General features: G+C 49.0%; 2 protein-coding genes across 5 annotated transcripts in view; one reads left to right on the forward strand and one right to left on the reverse strand.

The window, feature by feature from the left end:
- ADCY3 (adenylate cyclase 3) overlaps positions 1–5,076 on the forward strand; it is a 130,968-nt gene extending 125,892 nt beyond the window's left edge. For all 3 annotated transcript variants that reach the window (XM_053249274.1, XM_053249264.1, XM_053249282.1), the window contains 3 exons: positions 1,718–1,844; positions 2,673–2,797; positions 3,977–5,076. In XM_053249274.1, the coding sequence (XP_053105249.1) occupies positions 1,718–1,844; positions 2,673–2,797; positions 3,977–4,159 (435 nt within the window). In that variant the 3' untranslated portion in view covers positions 4,160–5,076. The remainder of the gene's footprint in view (positions 1–1,717; positions 1,845–2,672; positions 2,798–3,976) is intronic.
- A 1,301-nt stretch (positions 5,077–6,377) lies between these two features.
- CENPO (centromere protein O) lies at positions 6,378–17,237 on the reverse strand. 2 transcript variants are annotated; one of them, XM_053249296.1, is made up of 7 exons: positions 17,101–17,237; positions 16,072–16,208; positions 14,590–14,759; positions 11,580–11,709; positions 10,611–10,870; positions 8,267–8,438; positions 6,378–7,820 (listed from the first exon to the last, which is right to left on the reverse strand). In XM_053249296.1, exons 2-7 carry the CDS (start codon positions 16,100–16,102, stop codon positions 7,660–7,662), a joined length of 924 nt encoding a protein of 307 aa, XP_053105271.1. In that variant the 5' UTR covers positions 16,103–16,208; positions 17,101–17,237; the 3' UTR covers positions 6,378–7,659. The 2 variants fall into 2 exon arrangements, with proteins under 2 accessions (XP_053105271.1, XP_053105278.1); XM_053249303.1 differs by lacking the exon at positions 17,101–17,237 and adding an exon at positions 17,035–17,077.
- Positions 17,238–17,363: the final 126 nt, after the last annotated feature.

Consider the following 17,363-nt stretch of genomic DNA (forward strand, 5'->3'; position numbering starts at 1 on the left):
CCAAGTGGTGGCTTGCCGCATTAGAACACTTCCACACTACTCCTTTTCCGCAGATTTCCCATCAGCCCTGGAAGTGCAGTAAGATACTTCTCATCAGTTGGCAGGATCATGCAGATGGCCAGCTTCTTCCTAATGATACATTCACCTCAGTGATGGAGCTGGCTTTCCCCGATTCCCACCCCCCAAACAGGACACCTAAATGCGTACACAAAGTTATAAGTCAAGAACTCACAAATCCAGTCACTACAGCTGCAGGTTAGCTATACAATGGCATGTTAAAGCTTCTGTAGCAACTGAATTAAAAAGGGTGGCTGACATATTGCCCAACGTTAGGCACGGGGTGGGAGACCATGTTTGTGCAGAGCTATGTGATAGTGTTGCCATTTTATATATCTCACAAGTGAATTTTGGCCCGTTGAATAACGGGCGCTAGTAACGGCGCTCCTGGACCCCCGCCGCCATTCCCCCTCCCTCCGCCGTTCCCCCCCTACCTTTAAGGGCCAAATCGGCCCAGGCATTTGCCCCCGCCAGGCCGGGGAGACGGAGACCGGGGGCGGAGCAGAGGCCATGTAACCTTAACAAAAAATTTACTCCCGCCGCCGCCGACCGCCCACCCTCCCTCCCAGCTGCCGAGTCCCCCTTACCCTGGCCGACTGCTGTCGGCCGAAGACAGCCCTTAATTTAAGAGGCCGAGAGGAGCTCGCAAGCAGAGCTCCTCTCTGTGCAAAGCCTCTTGCCGAACTGCCGCTTTGGGCGCAAGGGACGCAAGCGCCCAAAGCGGCAGTTCGGCAAGAGGCTTTGCACAGAGAGGAGCTCTGCTTGCGAGCTCCTCTCGGCCTCTTAAATTAAGGGCTGTCTTCGGCCGACAGCAGTCGGCCAGGGTAAGGGGGACTCGGCAGCTGGGAGGGAGGGTGGGCGGTCGGCGGCGGCGGCCGCGGGAGTAAATCTTTTGTTAAGGTTACATGGCCTCCGCTCCGCCCCCGGCCTCCATCTATTTTGGCCGAGGCGGCGGCTCTGCCGCCGCCTTGGTCACTTTCCCGCCGCCTCCTCTCCAGCTTCTTCGGGGCGGCCGCTTCTGGCCGCCCAAGATGGCTGCCGGGTGCCGGCGAGCGTGTCTCCCTTGCCCTGTTCTGCGCCTGCGCTTCGCGCAGGCGCAGAACAGGCCAGGGAGGCACGAACACACGCCTTGGTGTCCGTCCACGGACGGACACCAAGGCTTTTATTAGAGAGGATGGAGCCACAAAGTGTTAATATATTGTGCATGTGTCCGTGTTCCAACCTCTGTAAGGAGATACCCTTAAATACTAGAATTTGGCACATTTTTAAAAGCCTGTTTTGTACTTCAGCGCAGCTTGCCTTGTGTGTCCTTTTAGAAACTAAGACCACCTCTTCCAGCTTCTCCTCTATAGGTGTACATGATTTATGGAGGAGGTGGAAGAGGAGGTCCTTCGTAATTAGTTCCTAACAAAACACAAAAGGCAGGTTGCTCTGCATCCAAATCTCTGAAGTACAAAATGGGCTTTGAATGTACATAAAGCGAATGAATTATATTTAAGGGTTTGTCCCCTAGTAAGTTTGAAACATATGCAGAACAGCTCATTGCACTGATGGAGTTGGAGAGAGGTGGATTATTTTGCTCAGACATGGGAAACTGTGAAGCCATTTGAGAGGGGAGGCATGCTTAACTTCTCTGCTTTTCGTCTCCGGCTCTCCTCAGAAGGAGGACCTTTCAGAAAAGGAGCGCTGGCAGCACTTGGCGGATCTGGCTGACTTTGCCTTGGCCATGAAACAGACCCTGATGAACATTAACTACCAATCTTTCAATAACTTCATGCTGCGAATAGGCAAGTGGGCTTGGTGTGTGCGAATGCGGGAATTTGAATTAGCTCTGGTTGGCCAGCACCCTCGAAATGAAAGCAGAGGAGGTGTCCATGCCATTGGGGAAGTGATTTTTCTTCCTCTGCCATAATGTTAGAAGACTGATAATAGATTCAGGACAGGCAAAAGAAAGTACTTCTACTGAAGCACTTCTTCAGACAGTTAATTTGTAGAACTTGCTGTAACAAGATGTGGTGATGGCAACCAGCTTTTAAACGTGACTCATTTTCAGACTTTGGTTGGCTTCAAAAGGTGATTAGACAAGTTCATGGAGGAGGAGGAGTGCTCAGTCAATGACGGTTTGTCATTATGGTTATACTGGTCCTCCATGAGACCTCTGAATACTTCTTGAGTCAGACCATTGATCCATCTCGCTCAGGATTGTCTACACTGACTGGCAGCAGCTCTCCAAGGTTGCAGGCAGGAGTTTCCCTCAAGACAACTTGGTGATGCCAGGGATTGAACCTGCAACCTTCTGCATGCAAGGCAGATGCTCCACCACTGAGCTACGCCCCCATACCACAGGCACGGTTGGGTTGAAACAGCAAGAGCGGCCTAGCGCCTTCATGCTTACTTGTGAATTTCTAGAAACATCTGGTTGGTCACACTGGGAAACACAATCCTGGGCTGGATTGATGGAGTGTTAGGCTGCTCCAAGAGGGGTCTCTTGAACTTTTAAAACGCTCCCCAATGTTAATCTGGCTCTGCAAATGGGGGCAGGGACTGGCCTGCAGAAAGTGACCCAGAGCATTGAATGTGACCATGTTCTGTGCTTTCACATTCCATGTTGGCAGGTATGAATAAAGGAGCAGTGCTGGCAGGGGTCATTGGGGCCCGCAAACCTCACTACGACATCTGGGGGAACACCGTGAACGTGGCTAGCCGGATGGAGTCCACAGGCGTCATGGGAAATATACAGGTGGGGTCAGCAAGACGGTCTGAAATGAAAAAATGGACTAAGTGAAAGGGAAGCAGGGGAAATGACTGCTTTCTCTGCCTAGCGACAGCAGAATGGCTAGGAGACTGGAGTTGCTGGTGGGGTGAGGGAAGACGGAGGCCCCAGTGCAGTCAGAAGCCGCCTCTGATCTTGTGCTCCAGGACACTCCCATACATGCATGGTGCAGGCCACCTGCAGAGTCTTCTCCATCCTTTTCAGAGCAGGAGGCATGTCCATTGGTTGAGCATAGAGGGCTTCTGCCCCCCTTAACATGAATGGGGAAGGCTGCTCATACATAGCAGGGCACATGCTAGCTTCCAAAGCTAGGCATGGAGGTGGAAGCAAGTGCTGATGGCCACTGCGTGACTAGCCGGCCTTTGGAAGAAGTACTACCGTGGTTTTCAAGCATTCTGCCTTCAGGGGACACTTTTCACACTGGCTGGTCTACAGAAAACCTCCCAAGTCTTACAAAGGATTCCAGGGGAGGTCCCAGGGCCCACGCTCAGGTCCTGCAAGGCCTGTTGGACCTTACAGCTCCTTGCGTGAACAGAGTGTGTGCTGACAATGCCATAATGGAAGGCAGGGGTTCTCAGCCTTGGGTCCCCAGCTGTTAGTGGACCATGACTCCCATTATGAGGTCATTCACACAATCAAAAACAGTGTTCTATCCAGGTTTGGGAGCTGTCTGTGCTCCCAATTTTCAGGTGGGTGGAAGCAAAGTAGGAGAAAACCGGAATAGCTTTTCCTCCTACCTCGCTTCCACACAATCCCTTCTACCCAGGTTTTCCTCTTACCTTGCTTCCATACAACCAAAAACTGGAAGCACACACAGCTCCCAAACCCAGGTAGAACACAGTTCTGATTGTGTGTGTTAGTTAGTTAGTTTATTTAATATACTGCCCTTCCAAAATGGCTCATGGCGGTTTACAATTAAATGACCTCTAGATCTGGCTATTGGTTGCTGTGGCTGGAAATGATGGGAGCTGGAGGGCAGAAGTTGTGCAGCCTGACTGTAAGCCCACAGTGCACTCTGGGCTGGTCAGTTAGGAGACAAGATGGGCAAGCAACTGACCCAAGACAGGACACAGCAGGCTGAGGGAGCCACCCACGTCTGGAGCCCTGATTGTGGCAGACGGCTGCAGCTGTTTCTTCTCTCCGCAGGTAGTGGAGGAGACTCACTTCATCCTGAAGGAGTACGGCTTCCGCTTTGTACGCCGAGGGCCCATCTTTGTCAAGGGCAAAGGAGAACTGCTGACCTACTTCATGAAAGGGCGTGAGAAGCAAGGCTCTTTCATTAATGGCTCCTCCGTGACTCTGCCCCACCAGGTAGTTGACAGCTCGTGATGGCTCTCGGGTTCTGCACATTGGTTACAGAAGAGAGCAGGCACCTCTGCCAGACCCAGCGGCACACACCGTTTTCAGCACCTTTGGGCGAGAGATTGCTATGTACACTGTTTAGATTTACGGGAAATTGACCCCTTTGCCCGCTTCTATCTTCTTGAAGTTTTATTACGTGTAAAAGGACTCCCTTTGATATCAGCATCTGCATTTGCATCTTGATGTAGACGAGGGAGGGGGGAGTAATATTGGTGGGAAGTTCCTGCCTCTCATGCAAAGACGCGGACCCTTGCCCATCTGGGTCTGGAAAGAGGAAGGCAGAATCCCCAAAGCAGCATTGCTCGCTCCAGTGGGGTCCCCTTGGCTGCGTATCTTTTTAGTCCAAGTGAGGGGATGGTGCTGTGGCTTGAATTTTCCACAGACATCACCTCCATGTAGAGCTTACTGCTAAAATAAATGCAAACTCAGGGTGGGTATTAACAGCAGGTAGAAGGGCTGGCAGAGAAAGCCACACGAGGGCATGCTAGGGTGTTTTTAAAAAATTAGTTCAGAAGGAGCTCACCTTTGCCACAAAATCATCAAAAGTAGGGACGAGGAAAAAGACTGAGTGCAATGTATTTTCTGACTCTAAAAAGATGTCCTATTTCAAATATATAAATATATATAAATATATATATATAAAAAGATACAGATTAACTTTATATTTTTAATCGTGTCTTACTTCTGAAAGCAAGGTGCCTCTTTGAGACAGCACCTTGTCACTTTTGCTGCTCTCACTTCAGCTGTTGCTTTAAAGGAAGAGATTTATAAAGTCTGGTCAAATACTGTTTTTATAAATGCCTTCATCTGTTATATTGAAATACAAAAAAATGTAATTATTTCTCTAGTTTCTCAAATAGAACCAGTTGGATTTTAAAGAGTTACACTGTGTCATGTCTTGTCTTGGGAAATGGGGGGAGCCCAGTCACTTAAGTGGGGGCTGAAATGATGCTGCGGAGGTGGGGCTGAGTCGGGATTCCCGAGGCCCTTGGAGAGGAATTCAGCTGGCTAGGGCAGTCACCTGAGCACTCCAACTTTCATTTAAAGAGCAACAGGTTTCCAGGTCTCATGGTGGCAGAGTGAAGCCTAAAAGACCGACTGGGTGCTCTTTTCAAAAGCTATTTTATAAGCGTATAATATATCAGGAGTGGGCAAAGAAAGAGCATGAGCCAAAGGCCAGTTCCAGGTGGACTGTTTAGTGTTGCTTGTTTCTGAGGTTGTGGCTCAGACTGCTGCACTGAGCCCTCAGCCAGCCAAGCACGGCTTCCGTCCTTAAGCAAAGGTGCATAGTCTGGATCATGGGACACACCTCAGTTCGGTCTTAACTGTTAAGAGATGCCGAGTGTGTATGAAGTCGCCTCTACCAAATCAGACGGTTGATGAGAGAGTTGGTGTAACATGGTGCTGAAGAGACTGAACTCTGAATCAGGACTTGCCCAGCTCAAGCCTCGGGGACATATTTTTGGGTGGCAATAGGGTGCTTCCTGGGGAAGGGGAAGCCGTAGCAACCATGGCAACTTCTCTGCTGCACTGGCGCATCCTTGCTCTGTATGTTATCCAATGTGTCTGCTCAGACAGGCAGCAGCCCTCCAAGGTCAGGCAATGAGAGAGGCCATTTCTAGTCCTGGGACACATGATTTTAACTAGCAGTGGCAGGGATTGAACCTGAAACTCTTTGCAAGCAAATAAGTAAACACTCGTATGTCAGCAGAATGATGGGCCTTGCTCTTTCTCGATTAATCTCACACACGTTGGTGGACCATGGGAGGGGATAATAATAAAGAACAAACTGTGCAAAACTGAAGTTGGCCCACGCTCGTCACACATGATCAAAAACTCTACAAAATGTAGGATATACAGAGGAGCAGCATCTTAGAACCTACTCCGACGCATTTGGAGTTTGTCGAGACAGACAGTAGAGCTCAAGCCTGCCTGACGGCCAGATCTGTCTTGTGCTGGGAGGGTTGGCTCTGGTGGTGACAGACCCAGCATGCACTCAGAAGCCTGCTCAAATTCAAAAAGAGACTCTTAAGCACATGCAACGTTCATAATGATGTAGACATTGCAAGGGGAACCACTACGGCTCACACCACCTTTGTGGAAGCACTTTTTTGCGCTTGCTAGAAGTAAGTAAAGGGTGGTTGGGTGGAAAAGAACCTTAGGCCAAAGAGCAAACACATTAACGTGACTATCATTGGAGTTTTAATCAAGTTGTATTATTGAACAGCAAACAGCAGACCTTGAAAGAGAGCCAAAATGTGCAGAAAGTACAAGAAGAGAAACACCCCCCTCCCCACCAAGGACTTCATTTAAACTCTTGTGGCAGCAGTAGGCAGCCGAAGTGAACCTGGAGGTGGTGATGGGGAGAGCCTGGCATGTTACACAGAAGCTGTGCCCAGTCTGTGAAGAAGCGGCAGACTCTTTTGGAAGGAAGACTTGGTCAGAGGTTTGGGGTAGTGGCAGTGGGGACACACAGGCCCCTGAGGGCAGTTCAGAAGCCCCATTTAGGGAACAGACACATCCCCGGCCGAGTCATTATCTGGCAAGTCAGCCAAATAAAGAATTCCCTCCCTCCCTAAGTTAACTTGGATGCTACTTATTAACTTTTCTAAACAACAATGCATTGTAAATAAGCATGTGCTTTGCAACACTTTAATGCTATGAATTTGTTCATGGCCAGCCTTCCAATTAAACCTGCTTTTATTATTGCTTCCCACGAACATACAAACAATTTAATTTGTGTTTGAATGTACTATTAAAAGTTATGATGTATACATTAGTAGAATTATTTAATAAAGAGACTGAAGGCCAACATCACACAATAAAGGTTTTCCACAATGTCTTGCTAGCTTTAAAACTGGCTCCATCACTAGCTGCTTTGGAGGTGTCTTTTTAACCGCCTGTTCTGACTAAGCATGTCCCAGTTCAAGCCCTGTTCTCTGTGGATAAAGTGCCTAGGTTGTGAAAAGAGCTGCTCTAATCGCTGCCCCCATGCCCAAGAGCCCTCTCAAATTGCTACAGAATCAAGACGGGCAGTCTCTATTGTAAAAGCAACATAACAGGACATCGTAAGAGTCCTAGAAAAGCAGAAGCACTTACAAAGCAAATGCTGCCGCATATGCCCATTGTGAGCCCCTGCAGAGGAATCCTGGCAGGCAAGAAAGAGGCCCAAGGAGCACTCTCATGATGTGGGTCCAAATGTGAACAAGTGGCCAGTCCCACTTTGCCCCATTTGGACAGACTGTGCTTGAGTTAATCCGACCAGTTTCACTAGTCCTTGCCTCAAGTACAATGTTTGAAAACAGACACTTTTTCACTAGCTAGTAGTAAACTTTAGAACTAGAGAGCCTTCCTAAGGAGCATCCAGTCATGCTGAAGGCAGCCCTTCAGACAGCAGAGAGAGAGGTTTGCCGAGTAGGAACAACCTGTTATTCTCCATGACTGAGAGATGTCCCTCGTTCGGCGGTCTACAGAGAAGGTGGAGGCTGAGAGGCGAGAGAAACTGCTTGGCTCAGGTTTGCTGTCAAGTCTATGATGGAGCTGAAGGCCTCATGAAGGGGCTTCTCGCGGAAAAAGGCCATATGAGCAGCTGCAATTTCTGACACAGCCGCCGGAGCATCATCTGTTTCTGAAAAGGGGGTGGGGGAGAGAAGAGTTAGCAGATCAATCCATGAGAAAACAGTTGGCTCCCCACCGCTCTAACTCTCCCCTGGATTTTGGGTGTGAGACCATTATTTGCATTGCTGTAGATAAGGTCGGGTGCAAAGAAGATGTGTATTTATTTGCCTCCTCTGCAAGCAAGAGACGTTGTCAAGGGCCACTTACAATTTGCCTTGCTGGATCTGGATATCAAGGTCAGGCACAGGAAATTTGAGGAAGCAGGGAGCTCTGAATTCTGTAACCATGTCTGGGAGGGAAAGTCCTGTTTCTGAATGCATGTATAATGTTCCATGGAGACCAATTAGTTTAATGTCTTGCGTGTTATAGGGTTAGTGGTGGGTTAATGTCCCCTGAGGACAAAAAAAGGCCCATTCTATGTCCTATTCTAGCAGCCCCAGCCTGCTATTTTCTCACCTTTACATGTCACCGTAGCCTCAGTTGGGAGGATGCGCACTGGGTCTCCATACACTAGCTTTGCTGTAAACAGAAACGTCCTGCCCTCTCCTTCCAGACTGTAGTTAAACTCCAGCAGGTTGTACAAGGAGTTTCCTTGCAAGGGTCCTTCAAGAAAAGCAGCAAAACCCTCCTGCAAGCAAAGGAGACAACTGTAGAAGAGCCAAGAAACTCCTGTCACCGTGTAATTTTCAGACTTTGAGAAAATCATAGCCTGGCTCTGTATATAGGACCCTTTGCATTCAAAGAGGGCAATCACTGGGACAGGCAGAAGGTCCTGCTTCCAATATTTGTGACTTGCTCTGCTTTTAAGAGGAAAACATGCTCAGAGCATCAGCTTCCCTTATTCATGGGGTCTCTAGTGTTGTAGGAAGAGCCTGTGCGAGGTTCCCCTTTTGTAACCAGACATAAGACAGTGCAAATCAGAGCCTTTCCTGTGGCGGTGGGGAGGTCAGTGAGGAAAGAAGATAATAGTTGTGCCATCTAATCCTAATAGGCTGTATAGAATACTTTAGCACATTTTTTTAAAAAAATCCTTTCTAGAGGGTGGTGTGCTCCAGGCATGGGTTTTGCCTGACACATCAGAGCTAACTGATTTGCAACATCCTGGTATTGTGGAGGAGTGGTTTTCCAAGGCCAGTTTAGTGACCGGGTTGCTGGTTCTCCTGCTGCATGGCTCACTTGCTTGATCCATCTGCATGGATCAAGCAAATCCTCAAGTCAGGCAGCTATTGTGGGCAAGGGGTTATACTGTGGCTGCTGCTATTTGATTTGGCAATGCTTTCATTATCTTCTTTATGACTTTTAAAACCAGTTCACCACTCCGAGGTCCCAGGATGGAGGGCGGCATACAAAAAGTCATTAAATAAATTAATAGTCCTCATGACTACCATTTCAGTGCCTAAAAGCATTTTACAAATCTTCATTTGCCTACAAACAACTCTGCATGAGGATGTTAAGACAAGTTACTAATTTGCTCCAGGCCACCCAGTGGCCACTTTCCATGTTGCAGAAGAAGAGTGTACAATGGGTAGACATGGTGGTGACTTTTGAAATGGGACATGAGTCTGTTTCTACCACTGTAAGTGCTTCACAGGGGGCCACTGCACACAGAGTCAACTAGGCACATGCAACTGGTGGCCCAAGGCCCAATCCAGGGCTTCCCGTCCAGGCCCCAGCATAGCTCCTGCAGACCCCCCACCTATATTTATGCTCCTCCACTGCATTCTCTCAAACAGATACACAGGCAAGTGACTCTTTTACTTCCCACCCGACAAACTTTGCCTCAGGGGAGCACACAGCTCAGGTACACAAGATGCTATTCCTGATTCTAGTTTCAAACAAGCCAGGCTTTACTGTAATGTCTGAAGACTTGAGATCCTATATTGAGCTAATCAGATTTTGAAAACAAATCAGAATATCCACCCTTCTGCAAATCTGTGCAATTTCTGAACTAGGCCAATATCTCTTCAAACCGAGTCCATGACACACTGTCAACTACATTAGATCTCGGCCTGCTTTTCTAAATAAAAGAACGAACGGGGAGCAAATGTGTGGGACTTCGGAGGTTTTTAATGAATAAATATGAACATAAGTAGAGCCCTGCTGGATCAGGCCAAAGGCCCTTTTAGTTTCACACAGCAGATGCCCCTGGGAAGCCCACAGGCAAGAGCTGAGGACATGCCCTCCCTCTTACTGCTGCTCCCCTGCCACTGGCATTGAGCGGCATCCTGCCTCTGAACCTGGAGGCAGTCTATAGCCATCAAGACTAGCAGCCATTGACAGTCTTGTGCTCCATAAATCTAACCTGCTTTTCAAGCCATTTAAGGTAATGGCCATCGCCACATCATTAAGGGGCTTTACAATCCAGAATAAAGTCACCAGGGAATAGAGGAAGGGGAGGGAAATGGAGATGGTGAAGAGGGTAAGAATATATGTTGAATGTACAGTGACTCCCTCAGTCGAAACAATATAGGCATTTACTTCCAGTCCCCTGGGGAACCACTGTTCTGACTAGTAACTAACAGTTCTTGCATTTGCAAGGTCTGTGGGCTCAGTTAAAGTTGCTGGCTCAATTCAAAATATTAATTGCTGACCAGGAGTGTCCAATCATGGTCCTTCAGCTTTCACTTAGCCTCTTTGATGTCCCAAGACTGTAGAATAACTGCAGTCCTGACTCTCAGCAGCGATATTGCCTCTATTGGGAAGACCACTCCGAGCACAGTTAAACCAAAGTCTTCCTTCCTGATTCACCCAAAGGCACACAAAGGACATCAGCTCCTCTTTCCCTGCTGGGACCTCCTACCTGCAACTGATCTGCCTGGAATTTCCTCCCAGCGAAAGCATTCAGGTGGTCAGAGAGCACAGAGCAAAAACGCTTGATGTCTGCCTGCAAATACTTCTGAGCTATCTGCTCCAAGGGGATGAAGGCCGGGACTGAGTGGTGCTGAATCCGGACTGGCTGCTGCAGAAGGAGGTCCAGGTAATAGGAATCCAGGTAGGTGCCTTCAAAGGCGGTGCTGATGCACAGACAGGCCCCCTGCTTGGTCAGTTTCCCGCTGAGGCCTGGCGAACAGAAAGGCATCCTAAACTCAGCCTCAGAACAAAAAAATTAGAACTTCAGAGCAGGGCAGACAAGGGACCCAGGTGGGCTATGGCTCTGCGAGAAGGAGCATTAAACCTGAGAACAGAGTTTCTGGTTCCCTCTTATGAGCACAGGCATGCCAATCCTTGCTACTATTTATTTTTTTAGTAATTTTTATCTCATAATATGTTTTTGTAAAATGCCCAGGGCAGTTTACTATGACCCATGTACTCTCAATCCCCAGCCATTTTCTCTCTTTTTGCCCTCTAGAACAACAAGACGTTGACAAACGGCACCAAGTTTATTTGAAACCTTTTGCAAAATATAATCAGTGCAATGTGAGGGTGGGGGTGGGTGGGTGCAGGAGAATGAGGGTAGAGGGCAGCATAAGGCCCTGTCCTTGGGAAAGAGACAGAAAGCAGACACCCAGACTCATGTGGACCCTCTCTTTTGTATTTCGCAGCTGCAACACTGAGGGCCAGATATGTGATCGTATCTTCAAGTGCGGAAACAGAGGTGTGGAAACGTCATGTTTTGTGCCACCCTACAGTGCCTATGTCTTGCAGCAAATGTGCAAAAAGCTGAGTTAGCTCAAACAAAGAGTACATGGAAGGCCTGTGGGGGAGGATACTGCAAGGCCACTAACCACTAGGTCAGGAGAAGAGTCTTGCACATCTCTGAGGGAGGTACCTGTCAGGTGAAAGACACGCAGCAGCCCCTTGACATTCTCCATCTTCCATTCCAAGAGGGCTTGCTTGCTGGTCTCTGTCGCCTGGGAAGTCTGTGGGCCACTTTTGGTGGTGTTTTTGCTCCTGGCGAGCTGCAAGAAGACAAGAAGGGTGGGGCTTGGCTACTACATATGGGTATGTCGACACTGCAGTTCAACTATCACTGCTTCCTCTGAAGGCAGACTGCTGGGCAGAAACAACATTGGGAGAAAGAGGCACAAGGGGCAGGCAGCAAGTGAATCTGCGCAGAACAGAGAGAGCAAGAACGAGAGCAGGGGGAAGAGGAGACAGAGCCGCTGGCAGCTTTAAAGACTGGGCACGAAGTTGATGCAGAGACTCACAGAAGCCAGTGTAGAGACTTAGCAGGGGGAGGGAAGGGAGAGAGAGAGAAGGCTGCTATCTGTTTCATCTGATGAAGAGTGCTCAGTTTTTTGAAGTGCAGTATGAATAATAAATTCAAGAATTCATGCTCAACTCCCTGCTCCACTGGGACAGTGCAGATAAGGCACACTCCAACAACCATGGGCAGGGGGTGTGGGGAGAAAGGTGACATTTTCCAGTCAAGGACCAGATTTCTGTCTGAAAATTGCAGACAGAGTGCCCAGGGAAATCCACCTTCAAGAACTCAACCAAATGCCCTAGAGAACTGCCACCATGTTCCCATTGCCTAGCTAAAGGAGAATTCACACTTTACTGTAGTTTTCATGTGACCAATATAACCACTTGACAAGCACCACCACTGCCATGTGATGAGTCATCTCAGATGATTTCCAGTTGTAAGGGCAGACGATTATCTAACAATGCCAACTGGGATAGCTGGTGACAAGCATATTACGGGTTGACTGTGGCACTGAAATTGCAGGCTGGAACTCAATGAATCACAAAGCAGAAGAGATAGCAGTCAGCTAGCTGTTCCAAGCAGCTGCTCCAAAGGCCGGCACCTCTGTTGATCTACTAGCCCTCTTCTCTTCACAAATCCACTGACCCACTCCAGATAGGCAACGAAAAAAAGCTCTATGGAACGGCTGAACCGCACTCCACCCGATTTGGTCACAAGCTAGTCAGATGCAGGGGGGAAAGTCCTTTGTGACCAAGTATGGCAATACTGCGTGGAAGGAGGCCATGGTCAACCCCTCCTGTATTCTACCAAAGACAACCACAGGGCTTTGTGGTTGCCAGGAGTTGACAATGACTCAGCGGCACATTTTGCCTTTATGGCAATCAGCTAAACTTCAAGGGTTTAACAAACAAAACAAAACCATCCACCTCGTCATTGTAAAGAAATATGGCTGGCTTCAGCTCACCACACAACGCTCTGCTTCTAGGCATTGCATTTTGAGATTTTTCGTTTTTGACAGACATTTTTAGTCTCAAATGTTTTAACGTGGCCATGAGCCATCTTAAGCCCAGTGGGACAAGCAAGAAACAAACCTAGATAACAAAATAGCGGTGGCAGCACCGAATGCCTCAAGGAAAGGGAAAGGAAGAGAAAAGTTCTTCAGAACTGCAAAGGATCACCACAGTTGAGGCATCGGACTAGAGATCATCAGTAGCACTGCCATCTCCCCTGGAATTCCAGGTAGCGCCTGCCGGATTTGGGCTCCTCCCGGCGCCTGGATTTCCCCCTGATTTGCCTGGATTCCCCCCACGGCTCATAGAAGGCCACTTCAGAATAGTCCAATGTTTTGTTCTAAGCCATCCTTGGGTGCTTTTAGCTGTGTGTTTTGCATAATTATCCTGTTGGAGGATCCATGTGACTGAGACAGAGCTTTCTGATACCGGGCAGTACGTTTTGCTCCAGAATGTCTTGATAGTCTTGAGATTTCATTGTTCCCTGCACAGACTCAAGGCACCCCATGCCGGATCCAGCAAAGCAGCCCCAAAACATAACTGAGCCTCCTCCATGTTTCACTGTAGGTATGGTGTTCTTTTCTTTGAAAGCTTCATTTTTTCATCTGTGGACATAGAGCTGATGTGACTTGCCAAAAAGCTCCAGTTTCGTCTCATCTGTCCAAAAGACATTCTGAAGAAGCATTGTGGCTTGTCAATATGCATTTTAGCAAATTCCAGTCTGGCTTTTTAATGACAAAACTGGAGCAGTTTGCTCAGGAAGAGTGGGCCACACTACTTGTTGACAGGCACAGAAGTCTCATTGAGAGCTACAGGAATTGTTTGTTTGCAGTGATTACCTCTAAAGGTTGTGCAACAAAATATTAGGTTAAGGGTCCCATCATTTTTGTCCATGCCATTTTCATTTTTGTTATTATTTGAAATATTCTGTTGCAACAAAGCTCTAAAGCAAAGTCTGATTTTTGTTAAATGCGGAATAAACAAAGATGGGTGCCAATTACGTTTGTCAGTTTCAAGTTATTTCAGAGACAATTGTGGGTTCTTCTTTTTTCATCATATTTGTCCATGTTGTCATATTTTTCGTCATATTTGTCCATACAAGGTGTTGGTTATAACCTATAAAACCCTAAACAGCTTGGGCCCTGGGTATTTAAGAGAACATCTTCTTTGTCATGAACCCCACCGCCCACTGAGATCATCTGGAGAGGTCTGTCTGCATTTGCCACCGGCTCGTCTGGTGGCCACTCAGGGATGGGCCTTCTCTGCTGCTGCCCCAAGGCTTTGGAATGCACTCCCTAATGAAATAAGAGCCTCCCCATCTCTGACAGCTTTTTAAAAGTCTTTAAAGATGCATCTGTTCACTCAGGCTTTTAATTAATATTGTTTTAATGGTTTTAATGCTGTTTTAAAATATATTGTTTAAATTTTTTTAAAATTGTTGTAATGTTTTAAACTCTTTGTTTTTGTTTTAAATAATGTTTTACTTTCTGTTTTTATTTTGTTGTAAGCTGCCCAGAGATGTAAGTTTTGAGCGGTATAAAAATATGTTAAATAAATAAGTAGATAAATTTTACCATTGCACTCAGCGTGATGAACAATAAAATGCATACAGCCACACCTACCTGAGAACGACACATATTCAGTTTGGCCCTCAGTTCATCTCTCTGGCATCTCAGCTCCTGGATCCTCATTTTCAGCCTGACTGCATTCTCCTGATGTTCTCTGGTTTCCCCTTGTTTCAACCCTGCTTTATGGGCATGAGCTTCCAGGTTTTCCAGGTGGGATAAGACACCTACAAAGAACGGGAGCAGACAAAAAGGCAACCTGTGCCCGTGTCTGCTGCAGAGACCACAGTTCACCTGTTTCTGCAGCAGTACGGTGACAATCCTAAATCCTCCTTTCCCAGTTTCAAACTAATTATCCATCAACCATGTACCCAGGGGTCTCCAGCACCACTAGTGTTCTAGGGTAAATGTCTCTCCAGCACATAAATAACTAAACTGAGGAACAACAAAAACAATTCTGGGCAGTGAGAGAAAGAACATTTGGAAGGCCGGAGCAGCCTAGATAATTTCCAATCCCCTGTTTCAAGGCAGGATCCGGCACCTATTAACCTACCTCCTGCACAATTAACTTGCATAACCCAGTCCCCAGTATGCCCTAACAAGGGAGCCACACTATGCTAAGAGGCCTACAAACACAAGAACCAGAGGATGGGAATAGGTCTGGGGTCCCTAACTGTGGGTCCTCAGATGTTATTGGACTACAACACCCATTGCTCCAGCCACAGTGGGTGAAGGGGACATTATTAGACTACAATTCCCATCATCCCCCGTCACAATATCTTAAGAACATTGTAGAACTGGGAAAGGTGCAGAAGAGGACAACCAAGACGATTAGGGGCCTGGAGCACCTTCCTTATGAGGCAAGGCTACAGCACCTGGGGCTCTTTACAACTACAGAGGCGACTACGGGGAGACATGATAAAGGTGTATAAAATTATGCACGGAGTAGAGAGAGTGGACAGAAATTTTTCTCCCTCTCTCCCAACACGAGAACTAAGGATCATCCCTAGCTGAACTGAAGGCCTGGAAATTTAGGACCAAGAGAAGACTTTTTCACACAGCACATAATTAATCTGTGGAATTCTCTGCCACTGGATGTGGTGATGGCCACCAGCTTCGGTGGCTTTAAAAGGGACTTAGACAAATTCATGGAGGACAGGTCTATCAATGGCTATGGCAATGGCAATGGTGGGTATAGGCCACCTCCAGCCTCAGAGACAAGATAGCTCTGAATACCAGTTGCAGGGGGCATATCCTCAGCTCTTGCCTGTGGGCTTCCTAGAGGCATCTGGTGGGTGTGAAACAGGATGCTGGACTAGACAGGCTTTGGGCCTGATCCGGCAGGGCTGTTCTCATGTCCTTAACTGGTTCAGTTCCGTAGTTCACAGGACTGAGCTCAGCTCCCAAATCTCCTCTCCAGATAGGAAGTACAGAAACTCAGATAGCTGCCTTTAGATCTGGAAGAAACCATCCCGCTCCTCAGCCCTTGTGCCAAGGAGAGAAAAGTCACCGGCAGCACCCCAACTGCTGCCAACCTACCTTGCCTTGAGGAAGCGGGAGGGCCTTCCATTTTCACCCCCAACTTTCGGCGAGGAAGGAAAAAGTTGCAGCGCAAAAGGCAAGACGGCCCTCCCTGGTTCTCAGACTTGGGCCGGCCTCCTCGGGTTCCTGCAGAACTAGAACAGGGAGACAAGAGAGGGCTCGGCCACAAGCACCCAGGGGCGCCTCACGAAGCAGAGTGGATGGGCACCACGGGTCTTATCCTGCCAGGAGGGAGGGCGGGCCTTGGAAGAAGCAGCAGCAGCAGCTCTTCCCGGCTAGCGGTTCTCAGGCTCTGCCCCACTGGGGTTGTGGGTCCCCAGATGTGGAGACTTCCAGCCTGCAGCCGGAAGCTTGGAGTGGGCCCAGAGACAAGATTTTAAAATGCAACCCCCCCCCCCTGCTGTTCTGGTAGCTCCGGGTCTTAGCAATCACATCAATTTTGGAGTTTGAATACATCTGAAGGAAGCCCGGGCGGGTGCGCGGCTGGGGGAGTCAGTCATGTGACTTGCCTCTGCAACCCCCCCCCCAGGCAGTGGGCTCCCAGACAACTGTCTCCCCTTGCCCTATTATAGTTACGCCCCAGCTGGGGATGATGGGAGATGTAGTCCAGCAACATCTGGGGCCAGTTCCATCCACAGCCCCTCCTGCTGCAGAGGGTGGCTTCTCAATATGGAGACTGCCCCTCTCCTCCTGTCATGTCGAGCCTGGCTGTCCCTTTATCCCGGGACGCAACCTGAACGACTCTAAGAGGCTGTTGGACTACAACTCCCATCATCCCCAGGGATAATCAGCTGCAGTATGTTGGGCGCGGTAGGCCAATGACAGCGGGAGAGACCGAGGTTGGCCACCCCGCGGCCTCCAGCAGCAGACAAAGCGGGGCGCCTCGGAGGACGATCCCTGGGGCGGGTCCGAGGGCGGCAGCAGCAGCAGCCCGAAGAAGTGATCCCAACCACCGCCCACCCTGCAGAGCCGCCTCGACCCTCTCGAGAGGGAGGGAGGTGAAAACAAGGCCTCGCGCGGACTCACCGCTGTCGCCCGGGCAACCGGCCGGCCGGCAGAGCGCGCAGTCAAACTTCCCGCGCCTCCCGGCGGCCCGGAAATACGTCATCCGCAATCGACGGCACCGGCGGCGCTCCTCTCCCCTTCCCGGCCTGCCCCGCGCCCGACGCCGGATTCCTCCTTGATTCTGTCGGAGTCCTCCTCCTTCGCCGCTGAGTGACACCGCCTCTTTTCCGCGCGGGCGCGGCACCCGTCGGCTTGCCGAAGCCGCGCCCCCCGCCCCCACTCCG

This window comes from Hemicordylus capensis, chromosome 1 (genome assembly GCF_027244095.1).
Source record: "Hemicordylus capensis ecotype Gifberg chromosome 1, rHemCap1.1.pri, whole genome shotgun sequence".
In the NCBI taxonomy this organism is placed as follows: Eukaryota; Metazoa; Chordata; class Lepidosauria; order Squamata; family Cordylidae; genus Hemicordylus; species Hemicordylus capensis.

What these genes read in the sequence shown, in the direction of transcription:
- CENPO (XM_053249296.1), bottom strand. Translation starts at nt 16,102, where the DNA reads ATGGAAGGCCCTCCCGCTTCCTCAAGGCAAG. An exon ending in GCGTGTCTTTCACCTGACAG is followed by an intron (nt 10,871 to 11,579) that starts GTACCTCCCTCA and finishes TCTGTTCGCCAG; the next exon opens with GCCTCAGCGGGAAACTGACC. An exon ending in TCCAGGCAGATCAGTTGCAG is followed by an intron (nt 8,439 to 10,610) that starts GTAGGAGGTCCC and finishes CTTTGCTTGCAG; the next exon opens with GAGGGTTTTGCTGCTTTTCT.